This window comes from Rhagoletis pomonella, unplaced genomic scaffold (genome assembly GCF_013731165.1).
Source record: "Rhagoletis pomonella isolate Grant_MI unplaced genomic scaffold, Rhpom_1.0 Rhpom_scaffold_00002, whole genome shotgun sequence".
Classification (NCBI taxonomy): Eukaryota; Metazoa; Arthropoda; class Insecta; order Diptera; family Tephritidae; genus Rhagoletis; species Rhagoletis pomonella.
In genome coordinates this window covers 73,378,888-73,391,513 of record NW_023458556.1, presented here as the reverse complement: position 1 = coordinate 73,391,513, position 12,626 = coordinate 73,378,888, and the positions used below count along the sequence as shown (strand labels likewise).

The 12,626-nt window shown below is 35.4% G+C and overlaps 2 protein-coding genes across 3 annotated transcripts; both read right to left on the bottom strand.

The window, feature by feature from the left end:
* Window positions 1-996: 996 nt before the first annotated feature.
* On the bottom strand, window positions 997-2,333 carry LOC118754739. Its single transcript, XM_036489627.1, has 2 exons — window positions 2,072-2,333; window positions 997-1,895 (listed from the first exon to the last, which is right to left on the bottom strand). Exons 1-2 carry the CDS (start codon window positions 2,331-2,333, stop codon window positions 997-999), a joined length of 1,161 nt encoding a protein of 386 aa, XP_036345520.1.
* Window positions 2,334-4,952: 2,619 nt separating this feature from the next.
* Window positions 4,953-6,942, bottom strand: LOC118734050 (lanC-like protein 3 homolog). 2 transcript variants are annotated; one of them, XM_036463744.1, is made up of 2 exons: window positions 6,762-6,942; window positions 4,953-6,591 (listed from the first exon to the last, which is right to left on the bottom strand). In XM_036463744.1, exon 2 carries the CDS (start codon window positions 6,583-6,585, stop codon window positions 5,326-5,328), a length of 1,260 nt encoding a protein of 419 aa, XP_036319637.1. In that variant the 5' UTR covers window positions 6,586-6,591; window positions 6,762-6,942; the 3' UTR covers window positions 4,953-5,325. The 2 variants fall into 2 exon arrangements, with proteins under 2 accessions (XP_036319637.1, XP_036319636.1); XM_036463743.1 differs by having other exon boundaries at window positions 4,953-6,598; window positions 6,762-6,937.
* Between the last annotated feature and the right edge of the window lie 5,684 nt (window positions 6,943-12,626).

Genomic DNA, 12,626 nt, shown 5'->3' with positions numbered 1-12,626 from the left:
TCAGACTGCCTCTCAATGATTTTACCTTGTAATGTTTTTATCATGGTATTTACTGATTTATCAAAGATTTAGTATATCATATATTTTACTTTTTAATAATTTGAACGATATTAACATTTTGCAATGCAGTTTGCTTTTACAGAATATGGTGGAAATAACAAAACCAATATCTTGAAATTTTAGTTCCCGTGGACAACGCCCTTTTGGCGATACAAAAGCTAACACTGATTGCAAATTTTTTCCTTTATCAATTGAAGCACCTCTTTTAACCCTCTATAACTCGAAACCTTCAAATTAAATATTTTTACCGGAATCGGTAAGATTTATGAATAAAACACAAACATATTATTATTTAATTTCGAAACTTTTTATTTATTATGCATATTATTACAATAAAAGGGAGTGTAGCTTACAGGCAACAATGAGTAACAGTGATACAAAAAACAAGCAAAATTAAGAGTAAAATGAAAATTGCTTAGGACAGGTGGAAGATCCTGAAACAATTTTTGTTTTTGGTATAGCATCAAGCTACGCCACACTTCTCACACACTGTGTGAGTGAACCCAACTCACTTGGGGAACTTACATCGGATTTTTTTTCCGCCCATTGAGGCCAGTGACCGACTTGATCCTGACGGATTGCTTGTGGAGGCACATGTTGGGCAGGTCCCTTATGTTTCTTCGCTAGAAGCTGATCTTCTATAGACCGGCGTGTTGTCAAACTTGTTTTTGTCCCCATCTTACATAGAGTTTCGGCAATTTCCAGGCGAAGATCTGCGGACGCAAGGATGGTCTTATCAGGAAGATTTTTATATTTGCAGACCCTCTTATAGAGTAGTCATGAGTTAGCCATAGTAAGGTCTAAGTAGTGATAGAACAGGCGCATCTGCCAACGTTTGTCCGCAGTCGTATCTTGTAGATGTCCATAATGCTGTCGACAAGGTCTACACCGCCCATATGTCGGTTATACTCGCCAACTACATGAGGTCGTAGAATGTTAATATACTTCGAGTTCTTTTTGTCGTATCTTCACTTCAGATATAGGATTTTGGCCAGCAAATGTGGAAGTCAATGTAACCAGTTTATTGTCTTTCCATACAACCGCTGACACTTCGACATCGTTAATATTAGATACGTATTCTTCTGAATATCCACGATCTTTCTTCATTATCGCTTTCTCTGTCGACAGCTTGCAATCAGGAATCCTACTTCTTCTAATAGTGCCTAGCCCAAGAATACCTTCGTTTGCTAAATATTCCAAAAGAGGCAAAGATGTAAAGTAGTAATCGAAATAGATCCTGTAGTTTTGGTGTCGCAGAATCATACGCGATAATCTCACTACGACGTTGGAAGAGGCTCCTAAGTCTGGCTCGTCGGCTTTGACAACATTCTCTTTACCAGTCTCAACCTCTGTCGTATAAGCGAAACCGAAAACACCGCTCAAAACAAATAATTTGTATCCCCACTTATGAGGTTTCTTGGGGTTATATCTTTTGAGCATATTTCGCGCCTTTGTAGAGCACATTTGCTCATCTACACAAACTCTTGTTTCTAGTGGAACTTTGGCGTATGCTTCGTTCAAAGCATCAACGACTGGACGAATTTTTAAAAACCTATCAGTGTCAGGGTGGCTCCTAGGAAGACATTTTGTGTTGTCATTGAAATGTAGATATTGTATAATCTTTTCAAATTTATTACAAGGCATGGTCTGTTGAATTAGATTTGTACCCAGAATGGAACCCCAATGGTTGGTCACCCTGGGTAGCTGAATCAGTGACATCAGATATACGACACCTATAAACTGTCGGACTTCGGTCTCAGATACACAAAAATTATTGTTCGGATCTTTCTGTACCAAATAGAGGTTTGTCTCTTCCGAAATTTTCCTTATAAGTTCTGGTGGAAATAGATAAGGAAAGAAGTGTATAGGAGTCTCCAGTTCCAATATATCAGAACGCAATGACACGTTGCCAGTGAAAGCCAGCTGCTGTGCATTCAGCTCCAGATTCTTTTTTTTTTCACAGTAATGTAGCTTACAGGCTTTCGCCGTTTAGCGGGAGGACCTGAAGTACCTGGAATGTCTGAACTAGACGTTATCGGATCTACTTCTACCTCATGGTTAAAGTTATAGTCGTCATCGTTTAAGTAGTCTACTAAATCATCCATAACAAATTGGACTCCCATAGACTCTTCATTCAACTCTCCTAAATCCGGGTCAAAGTCATGGTCAGCCAAACTATCGTCATCAAGGTCGAGACCATCTTCACATGCAGAATCATCTTGCAGTACACAGGCTATCTCTTTGTCTGTCAGCCGTCGTAGTCGGTGAGCCATCCTAAAACGAAATAACAACTTATATAAATGTTGGCAGTGTTCATACAAGACAATTCCCTTTTCCGCATAATTTAGCCTACAAGACGCAAACGCCAAATACCACCTAATACAAAAATACCTAGACTATATCAAAAAAACATAACAATATAGTAAACTTTGAGCACTTACCTTATAGATTTTCACAAAAACAAGCACCAATAAACGTAAAAACTAATTTGTATTATTTTTTATCTTTAATCACGTGTCGACAGTTTGCAATTTTTCACTTCACTAACAAAATCACGTCGTTTGAAACAAGTAACGGCATATACTTGGTTTTACTTCCATTTGATTGAAAGAACGGAGTGTAGGCTACATTCTACAATGCTTGACCAGACGTACAAATAATTACAAAAAGATTTTAGGAAGGTGAAACGGTTTGTTGCCTGTAGTCTACCATACGTTATAGAGGGTTAAAACTACCGACACGCCCATTTTTTTTACCTTCCTTTTATTAGCTCGGGATGTAACTATGTAATATTGATGCGTCTAAAAGATGCAGCGATTTCTATTCTCAAGTTACATACCTGATGACAGTACGAATGGTAATTATAATAGGGAGGTTTTAGTTTTTTAAACTATAATTTTATTCCAAATTAAAGTCATTGCTGTGGCACTTCCTTCTGCGAAAAAATCGAAGATGTGCGCAAGCTTTTATGAGCGGAGGTATTGATGTTGAACGAAGTGGCTCATCTGTTTATTAACCAATTATACTACAGCTTCTTTTGGAAGTCCTCAATATGCTTTGAAAATGAACACAAAAAGATAACAAAAGAAAGCATTAACTTTTGCTTGCAGTACACGCGGTAGCTCTAGAGGATTAGAATTATCCTTTAAGTGTCGCCTGATTGAGGCCGCCTTCATGCATTTCTCTTCCTCCTAAACAAATAATTGTGATGAATTTAGCTTTATTGCTGTCTTTTCTTTAAAACTCTTTATTTTAATAATTTAACTTTACTCGCATAGCTTGTTTACAGCCGCTTGCAACGGCCGCTTGCTGGTTGTTGAACTGTCAAATTTCGATTATCGATAACTCTACAGCAACTGACGATAGTTGCCATTCGTAATACAAATTTTCTTTCCAGTTGCGTTGTCAGCTGACAACCGAACCGTGGTTGTGTTGCTATCCGTAATCGACCCATTAATATATTTTTTACATTAAATGGATGTTTTTTTTTTTAACTATGCAAGCATGTATGTAGTATGCCAAATTAAAGAGAATTATTGAGCCACATTTTATATACTATCCTGTTTATAACACATGAGAGGTATATAGAGGCTACAAAAAATGCAAAATAGAGCTATGAGGCACACACTTAACGCACTATACGATACCAGCATTTCATCAATGCTGAACAATTTAAACTGGTTAAATGTGAAACAACTAATCTTTTTATAAGCTTTTATTTCATACAATGAAGTTTATTTATAATATGAAGAATGGAGCTCTTCACAAATACTTGAGTGATAAATTTAGGTACAGCAGTGACACTCAGAGTCAGGGACAACTTTAAACTTCCATAAAGGTTTAAAAAGGTTTAACGAACTGCCAATAGGTATGAGAAGCTGCAATAGCTTACAAAAATTCAAGTTTTTTATACGAGCATTACAAAAAAACACATATAAGACTGCCATTGGGCCGCCCCATTCTAACAAGAAACTAGCATATGAGAGACGTTACGATCATGGATCGGAAACTCGGCCTTTCCGACCATACCCAACAGCTCGTCCGCAGTGCGGAGCGGAAACTAGATCTTTCCGCCCGTTTCACAGCAACATAATTATGAAAATAACATGGATCGGAAACTCGGCCTTTCCGACCCGGGTAAAACCCCTTTACTGACGCAGAGCGGAAACTAGGCCTTTCCGCCCCTGGCCTCGCCAGCTACCCAACCCGAGTTTATAATGTACATATTAATTAATTAATAGTACAATAAATTAATGTTTATAAATGTATTAAGTATGTATTTGAAAATTAGTAAAAATTAGTAAAGAAAATATGAAAAATGTTAATATTTAACTTGTCCTAATCCAATGTATATACATGAATGAGTATACATATATTAATGCATAGTATTAGTAGAAAAGCAATCAATTAAATAAGTTGACAATGTAATTGACAAGATTTTTATAGGTCTTAAAGACTGTCAATAAATAAATAAATTAATTAATTAAAATTCCTATGAAATGAATGGAAATGTAATTTGAGTAATTTCGATTTTAACTTTGAACTTTAACAACTCCTGTAGTTATTTTCAGCATAAAAATTAAATTAATTAATTTGAGAATTTTAGGTATTCTGCATTTGTTCCATTGATATATCAACTTACATAATTAATATACATACATATGTATTGTTTTTTTTGCGGGGGAAGCCATGGGTTCAGGCTTGTTTTAGCTAATTTGCAACTGAACAGAAACTCGAGAATTCCCGAGACTTATTAAAAGGTCGATTAATAATATGTAAATATTTATTGATGTTTTATAATTAATTTTAACTGTGACAGTAAATACAATAAAAATATTTTCTTTTGCAAATAATATTTGTTTTATGCAAATAATATTAGTATAATTTTTAAGTATGGATGTATGCATATGATGTTTTATTTTTATTTTTTGATTAACTATGGGTATAATAGAATATAAGCAAACGCCTTAGCAAACCAACTATATCTGCCTTTTAATCCAGAAATTTAATGCTTTCAATAGCCATATCGTATTTACTTGCAAAATATTGCATACGATTTTGATTTCTACAGAATCGATTTGTTTTCAAGTTCTGAAGGGTAACACAAGTTATTTTTTGAATAAAATATACATATCTGACACTCCAGTTTTCCCTGATATGATTTGCAATTACCACCGCCGCTGTGGGCATTTGCCAAATAGTACAAAGCATGTTCGTACCATATGTTACAACACCGTATCCATCAGTCTTTCAATTGGTAGAAATTTAATGAAAAACATCCATAAAAGGAAAATTTGCTTGATCCGGATCAAGTAGATCTATTAAGAAGCATACAGTGCCAGCTACACCTTCATACAAGCTATGTGGCCGATCAGGAGTACGTGCACGATGCTTGAATTCAGAGTCAGTTAACAATTCCATATACTTGACGGCTCGATAGTAGTATTTTAGTTCATTTGTTAAGCGGTAAAGCAGCAAAAATACGTAACCGTTGCCAGCGACACCGTGACAAATGCCTGGACCTTTGCGTAAAAATCCCTTTTTCCATACCAAATCACTTGAACGTCGCAATGCTTGCAAATATTTATCCTCCTTAAAAATTATATATGCTTTAGCAAGTACATAAACTACACCTGGGGCCCCGTGACACCAATGCACCAATCGTTTTTCACGTCCACTTTTTAGATCCTCAAGTGCAACGGGAAAATTACCTTCAGAATCTTGAAGTGTTAGAAAGAAGTCTATTGAACGTTTAATATCACGTAATTCCGCGCTGGGAGCAGATATGGGATCTGTGCGAAACCATGGACTATCTAATAACATATGCAGAATAGCGCATAGGCCGTGCGCAGCACCTAAGTACTCTGTGCCATGATATTGATACATAAGAGGTAATGGCGCTTTAGTCTTTTTAGCATACTCTCTCCCGCTGTTAATTATCATTTGACAAATGGATGTTATATCGTCATCTGTAATTTTTTTCTCACAAAGTATATCATTTAACCAGTAACAACCGGATAAAAAACCTGCCCGACCTACCAAAACCTCATCGCAACCATATTTAGTATGCATAAATTCCTTACTGGAAGGGATTCCGGCTTTAAAGTTCTGCAAATCGTTGGACAACTCTTCCATATGTTTCAAATCATGAGAGATTGCAGCAGATACAGCATAAATTCCGGCATTTCCGCATAAAAATGAGTACCTTTCCGCTGAACGTTTTTTATATCGATCTGCATTACATTTCGCATTGCGTATAAATGTCTCTGCGTGCTCAAGTGCCGAATACAGTTCCCTGGCCTTTTCCGATCTTGACATTTTCCAAAACATGAAGGCTATTCCCGCGTTTCCAACATATAAGTCGCCCCTGTGGTCTTCATCTGCGTTACCTGGTTGACAACTCTCCAAAATTGCATCAACATAGGTGCAAATAAGATTCTTAACGTGTTCTTCGTCAAATTCTATTGATGTACTTTCCGCACTGACAAAGTCAGGGAATGGGTTTTCCAAATAACGTTTCTCCATTTTTGTCTATAGTCTATAACGAACAATTATAAGTCATAAATAGATCAATAAGCATTTGCAGACAGGTGCTACACCCAAAATATACATATTTATACATAAGCATATGTACATAAGCACATTTTGATGTATGTAAATACTTATCTATGTTAAAATATATTATAACGGCAATAATTTACCCTTTGAAAAATGTATCTTTCTTAATTGTATAGTTGTGTTCCAAAAATATGCAGAAGTTTACTAAATATATCTTCTATTTTATATATTTAATTGCCAAATGGTGACCGGCCGGCTCCTCTCGTTTGCCGCACAATAGTTGTGTTTGTTTACTCATGTGCAGTAAAATTCAGTAAAAGATTTAAGCTGAAATTAGTCAAGAACGTAAACCTACCGGTACGTAAACCCGAGTCAGCTGACACGATCTGTCTAACCAAAGCGCCATGTAAATTAAAACTCAACACCGCAGAATTTTTCTGTGATTTCTCCTTCTTTAGATGGTTGCCACTTCGTCAGTTTTACAGATGGTAAAAAAGATATAAGTTCCTATTCAAAATATGTTCAAAATATTTGAAATTTACTATTGAATAAGGTTTTTGTTGAAAACTAAGTAGTTTATATTTAGCTAAAATCTATTATAGCACGAAAAATTGTAGTTGAAAGGGTAAGACTGCTTTTACACAGTTCAAGTATTGAATTCAATTCTGCTCGCATGTGGAAGAGAGGGGGTGAGAAGAAAAGGGACGAGTACACATGCGTCGGTACCGTCAAGTCGTTTCAACTTTCGTGCTTTGCTTTTGGCATTTTCGTTGCTTCCCATTTAAAGAACCAAAGACTTGAATTCAACAGAATTGAAACGTGTAAAAGCAAATAAAAAACACAAAAGATAATGAGCAAGAATTGCTTTCAAGTACTTGAATCATGTAAATCAGGTGTAAGTTTATGAAAAGGCATTGATGAGTGGCAACAGTGTAGTAAGCAACACTGAGGGCTACAGTAATCGACCAAATCTGCGTATACAGATATAGATTTTAGCTAAATGTAAACTACTTAGTTTTCAACATTTACATGGCGCTTTGGTAAGACAGATCGTGTCAGTTGACTCGGATTTACGTACCGGCAGGTTTACGTTCTTGACTAATTTCAGCTTTAAGATTTGAAATTTACTATTGAATAAGGTTTTTGTTGAAAAGTAAGTAGTTTATATTTAGCTACAATCTATTATAGCACGAAAAGTTGTAGTTAAAAGGTAAGTTTATGAAAAGGCATTGAAGAGTGTAGTAAGCAACACTGAGGGCTCCAGTAATCGACAAAATTCTGCGTATACAGACTGCGATTAAGGATACGTTCTGCGTTCTCGACTAATTTCAGCTTTACGAATTTTCCAAGGCGCATCAATTACAGGTGATATCAGTGTTGCCAACTTTACAGTTTCAAAAAGTACCAAATCTTGGAAAAAAGAGCGTTTTACCGCACTAAAAGCACTAATTTTTTTTTTTAATCAAAGGATACTCTTTTTCATAACAGTTTGTGGTAAACAAAAGTAAAAAATATACAATATTTACATGTATAAATAAATACACATTCATGCTTGCCAAGTAATACCGAAGTACTGCACATTAAAACTGGTACATCTGGAGAAGGAACAATCGAAACGCAACAAACGAAATTGAATTTTAAAGGGGAAGAGTAATACTTAATGATACCCTAAGTAGAAATGAGCGAAAAAATTTGTTGTTTTATAATATAACCTCAAATATTGCGAAAACCCGTGTTTTTACACTTAGAGAGTAGGATATCTCAAAATTCTGACATGGTATAGAAATTCTGCAGCTAGATTGGTATTCAGCACCGAAGAATCTACAAAACCCGGGACACTCGGTGGCAAAAAAGGTTAAAATTTTTCGAACTGTGTAATCAATCAATAATCAAGAAAATAAAAAAATAAATACTTAACTTATCTGCGTGCTAGCATTTTCAACGCGCGTACAATTAAACAAGAACGCAAGAACGTGGGTTTGCAACTTCATCTTTTTATCAATCATGGTTTGCATTTTAGTGCATTTAAATTTTTAGATTCTTGTAAATTCAGAAATTTTAGTTCAGAAAAAAGCACTAAAAAGGGCACTAGGCACTAAACCATTTTTTTGGCGTTTTAATTTTCAAAAAGCGCTAAATCTAGTGCTTAAAGCACTAAGTTGGCAACTATGGGTTATATTGATAGAAGCTATGCATGAACCAAAAATACAAGATCACGTAAGAACGCGACGTTGTATTTGTAACTGGTTTTGAGAAAAAAGTTTGCGAAAGCGGGTTCGTCAGCTGAGCGTTTGTTTACATCACAAGCACCACTATTTTAGACTTTTATTCAAGTAAAGAAGAGTTAATTCAACATGACAACATATTTTAAAGCATTTTGTTGCATAATTTTACCTAAATTGTGCGTTTAAAGTGGCTGACAATAATTTTGGCTAATTTTGGTTTTCGTTGTTTTCTTTGCTTTGTTTACTTTTCGCTCGTTTTCCAGTGAAACAAGATGGCGTAGAACCCGCTAAAAAAATCGACTTTTTTCACTCTCTTGTTCTTACGTGATCTTGTGTCTTTCGTTCATGGAAGCTATGCTTCTTCTTATGAGCACGCTTGTGTCAAATTATCGTCGTCGTTTTGCTTTGTTTACATATTCGCGTATACATACACATATACGTAAATATATACCCTGCAAACAAATGCTACCGAAATCTTTAAGAGTATCGGAAATTTGTTACGATTCTTTTAGGAATCTTTAAAGAAAAACATATGAAGCGGTTGACAAGAACTAGTAAAGAAGTTTCTGTACGATTTCTTAGAGAAAATTCTTAAAAAAAATTGTGAAACCTTTCAGAGTTCTATGAAATCCTGGTATGCAGGGTATACATATACATACGAATATGAATACATAAAGAAGATGTTGATGACACAAGGAGTTCATACCAACGGTAAATGTTGTTTTTGTACGATTGCTACAACCTGTAGTTATTGAATCATGGGAATTTTCATGACTTGGCGTTTTCAGTGTTCGCTTTGCATGGTGAAATGAACTGAAGGTGGCGCATTCCCGAAACCGCTACTTTGGTTTTGCCCATGAACGAAAGACACAAGATCACGCCTTCCCGAAAGAAAGAAAAAAGTTATTTTCTAGCTGTTGAAATCTCGACGCCATCTTTGTTGTAAGAAGTAAACAACGAAGAGAACAAAAAAAAAAAACCGCGTAATTGTTGAACGCATGAATAATCATTTTTATTATGCAAATTCTTCTATAAATCATGTCGTTGTGTTAAATTATTCTTTACCTTATGTGTGCACACGTTGTCACAAGCGAAAATTAAGAAAATTGCAGTAAAAAGCCACCACCAAATTGTAAACAACTAACAAATGTAAACAAACGGCTAATGTCAAAGTCTCCCAACTTTTTTCCTAAATGCGATTATAACGGGCTACTAAGAAGGCGTGATCTTATATTTTTGGTTCATGGGTTTTGCCGACTTTGACATTTATGGCAATACGTAAACAAACTTTTTGTTTAGAAACAAGTGCAAACGTATTGCAAACGTATTAGGGGTATTCTCGAAGTCTTGCACGATGCACGGATTGCACGAAATGCAAAAATACTATTCCAAATTTCGAAGAGTACGAGAACACCCCATTGCAAAGTGGTAGCATGCATGGGGAGCAAGCAGCGAAATTATGTATCAAATACAATAACAAGAGACAGCAAAAAAAAATTAAGTGAGCGAGATGAGAGGAATGAGAGAAATATGTAGCAATTCCAACAACAAAACAACTAGCACAGGGTCGCTATTATCTTGCTATGCTATTTTGCAAAATATATAGTTACATGGGTTTCGACGTTGCATATTTTGCAGCGATAGGAAATGTTGTTTCCCATGAATTTTCTTGTTGTGTGTTTGCAATTTATGCAATCCGTGCAATCCGTGCTACGTGCAATGGCTTTGCAAGATTTGGAGAATACCCCTATTGTGTACTTTCAAGTGAAAAATCGAAGTAATTCGTGCGTTCTGAAGTAAAAAACGTTTTATTTGTAATAAAAACTTTATAAAAATGTCGTGTCCTGTGTTGAATTGCAGCAGCCGTAGGGGTAAAGTCCCCAAATGCAGTTTTTTTTTTGTTTCGCCGCGACGACGCCTTGGCCAGAAAGTGGGTAGAGTTCTGCCGGCAGGAGAAGCCATACAATTTAGACACCAGCGTAATATTCATGAAGCACTTTACGGACCACTTTTAAACACGACATGTTAAGTTGAAAACGTTGAAATACCATAAATTACAAATTAAAGTCGGAGGTAAGCAAGCATCGACCACTTTCTGCAGGAAAACATGCGCTGCGACAAGATATTATCACTTTTTCGGCACCTGCAATACAAACACAAAAATTCTAAATAGTTAATTAATAAGACCTATTCTTTTGAACACATTTCAAGAGTGGTTGTATATTTTTTGTTAACGTTGTGCTTAATTTGCTATATTCAAAGATGGCTTGAGAAATTGGTGAATCGAGAAGAAAACACGTTTTCTCACTCCAAATTCACAACTGTCAACTCATTGTTCTTCGCCATATTCTTTGTTTACCCGTTGCCACAAATGTCATTCTGCGGGAATGCGCAATCTTGTATTATATCGTTCTTGTTCGCTTTGCACAAAATTTGTACAAGTTGGTACCAATTGTTACCAAATCGTGTTCGTTTAGCCAAAATACCAGTAACTAACAATGGTTGAGCAATGAAAATATCAGAGTTGGGTTGTCTTTGGGTGGTCTCGGTAGATATAGCTATAGCTTTGGCCCGTAGTCATAGTCAAAATAAAGTCGACTTTAAAGTTAGTTGCAGCTTTTTGACATAATTTTCAATGGGATATCTGCCAAAAAAGCTGCAACTAACTTTAAAGTCGACTTTATTTTGACTATGACTACGGGCCTTTGTGTACAATAAGTACAGACCCATGATACAAAAAAGAAGGTAGTTTCAATAAACAACTTTTTGATTAAAAAGGAGATTTTTGACAATTGCTCAATTGTAAAAAATTCGAAGCGGCGTTACCCAATTTAAGTTTTTTAGTGGAGGGGATTTTATATCCTAAATTTGGGAATATAAACAAAATTGTTGTATTAACACTTATCTCTTAAAAATAATTAACATTTTATCTTAAACACGTTCTAGTTTTACATTAAATTCGATAACTACTTGCCAAAATCTTTATTTTTACATTCATAAAATTGGGGTGAACATATTTTAACAATTTTTTAGTGTCATTATGTCATCTGATTATTACACAATATAGCTAGCCAGGACTATTACAGTTTACAATTTCCAATTGAGACACTGAAATTACACATTTCGATATTGTCTTTGTCCATGTTTTTCAAGTAACTTGAAAACGGATTTACTTTGGAACCCATAGGCTTCATGACTTTAAGAGAAGTGAATCTTATCCAATTCTAGTAAATTTCGACAATATCGTTGTTTCTTTGGGTAAAAATAAATATATTTTACTGTTCAATATTGGAGGGGGTGTGAAACAAAATTGATGATTTATTGTTAGTATGAAAACTAGAAATACAATTATGAACTTATGGAGCATTAGAAGTCTTCTCTTTCAAAAACAAAAGGGGAAATGTTCGGCTATTTGTGCAATGGTTTATGGGTGGGGAGCGGAGACGGAGGGGGGAGGGCAACGCATTGAAAAGTGGTGTATAATCATCATTTTGACAGGGAGAATGTAAACTCGAGTTACGCTAACCACAGGATTTTTGCGCAAAATACCTTTCCACGTTGAAGGCTTTCGGCAGCGGTTAGAAAAAATAACCCTCATCAGTCCGGGTACGCTGACCCCAGTATTTTTTACAAAAAGATCCATATTTCAAACCAAAGTTATTCATAAATTTATATCTGAAAATTTGAAATCATTATTTTAAACTAACGCTTAATTGTTTGACCACACGTGTGTGTTAAAATTTTTTGCTTTGGGTTAAGCGTTTGCACACAATAACCCAAAAT

Coding starts and splice junctions, on each gene's coding strand:
- LOC118734050 (XM_036463744.1), bottom strand. CDS start 6,585: ATGGAGAAACGTTATTTGGAAAACCCATTCCCTGACTTTGTCAGTGCG.
- LOC118754739 (XM_036489627.1), bottom strand. CDS start 2,333: ATGGCTCACCGACTACGACGGCTGACAGACAAAGAGATAGCCTGTGTA. Junction 1,896..2,071: donor GTCTAGTTCAGACATTCCAG/GTACTTCAGGTC, acceptor TATTTCCACCAG/AACTTATAAGGAAAATTTCG.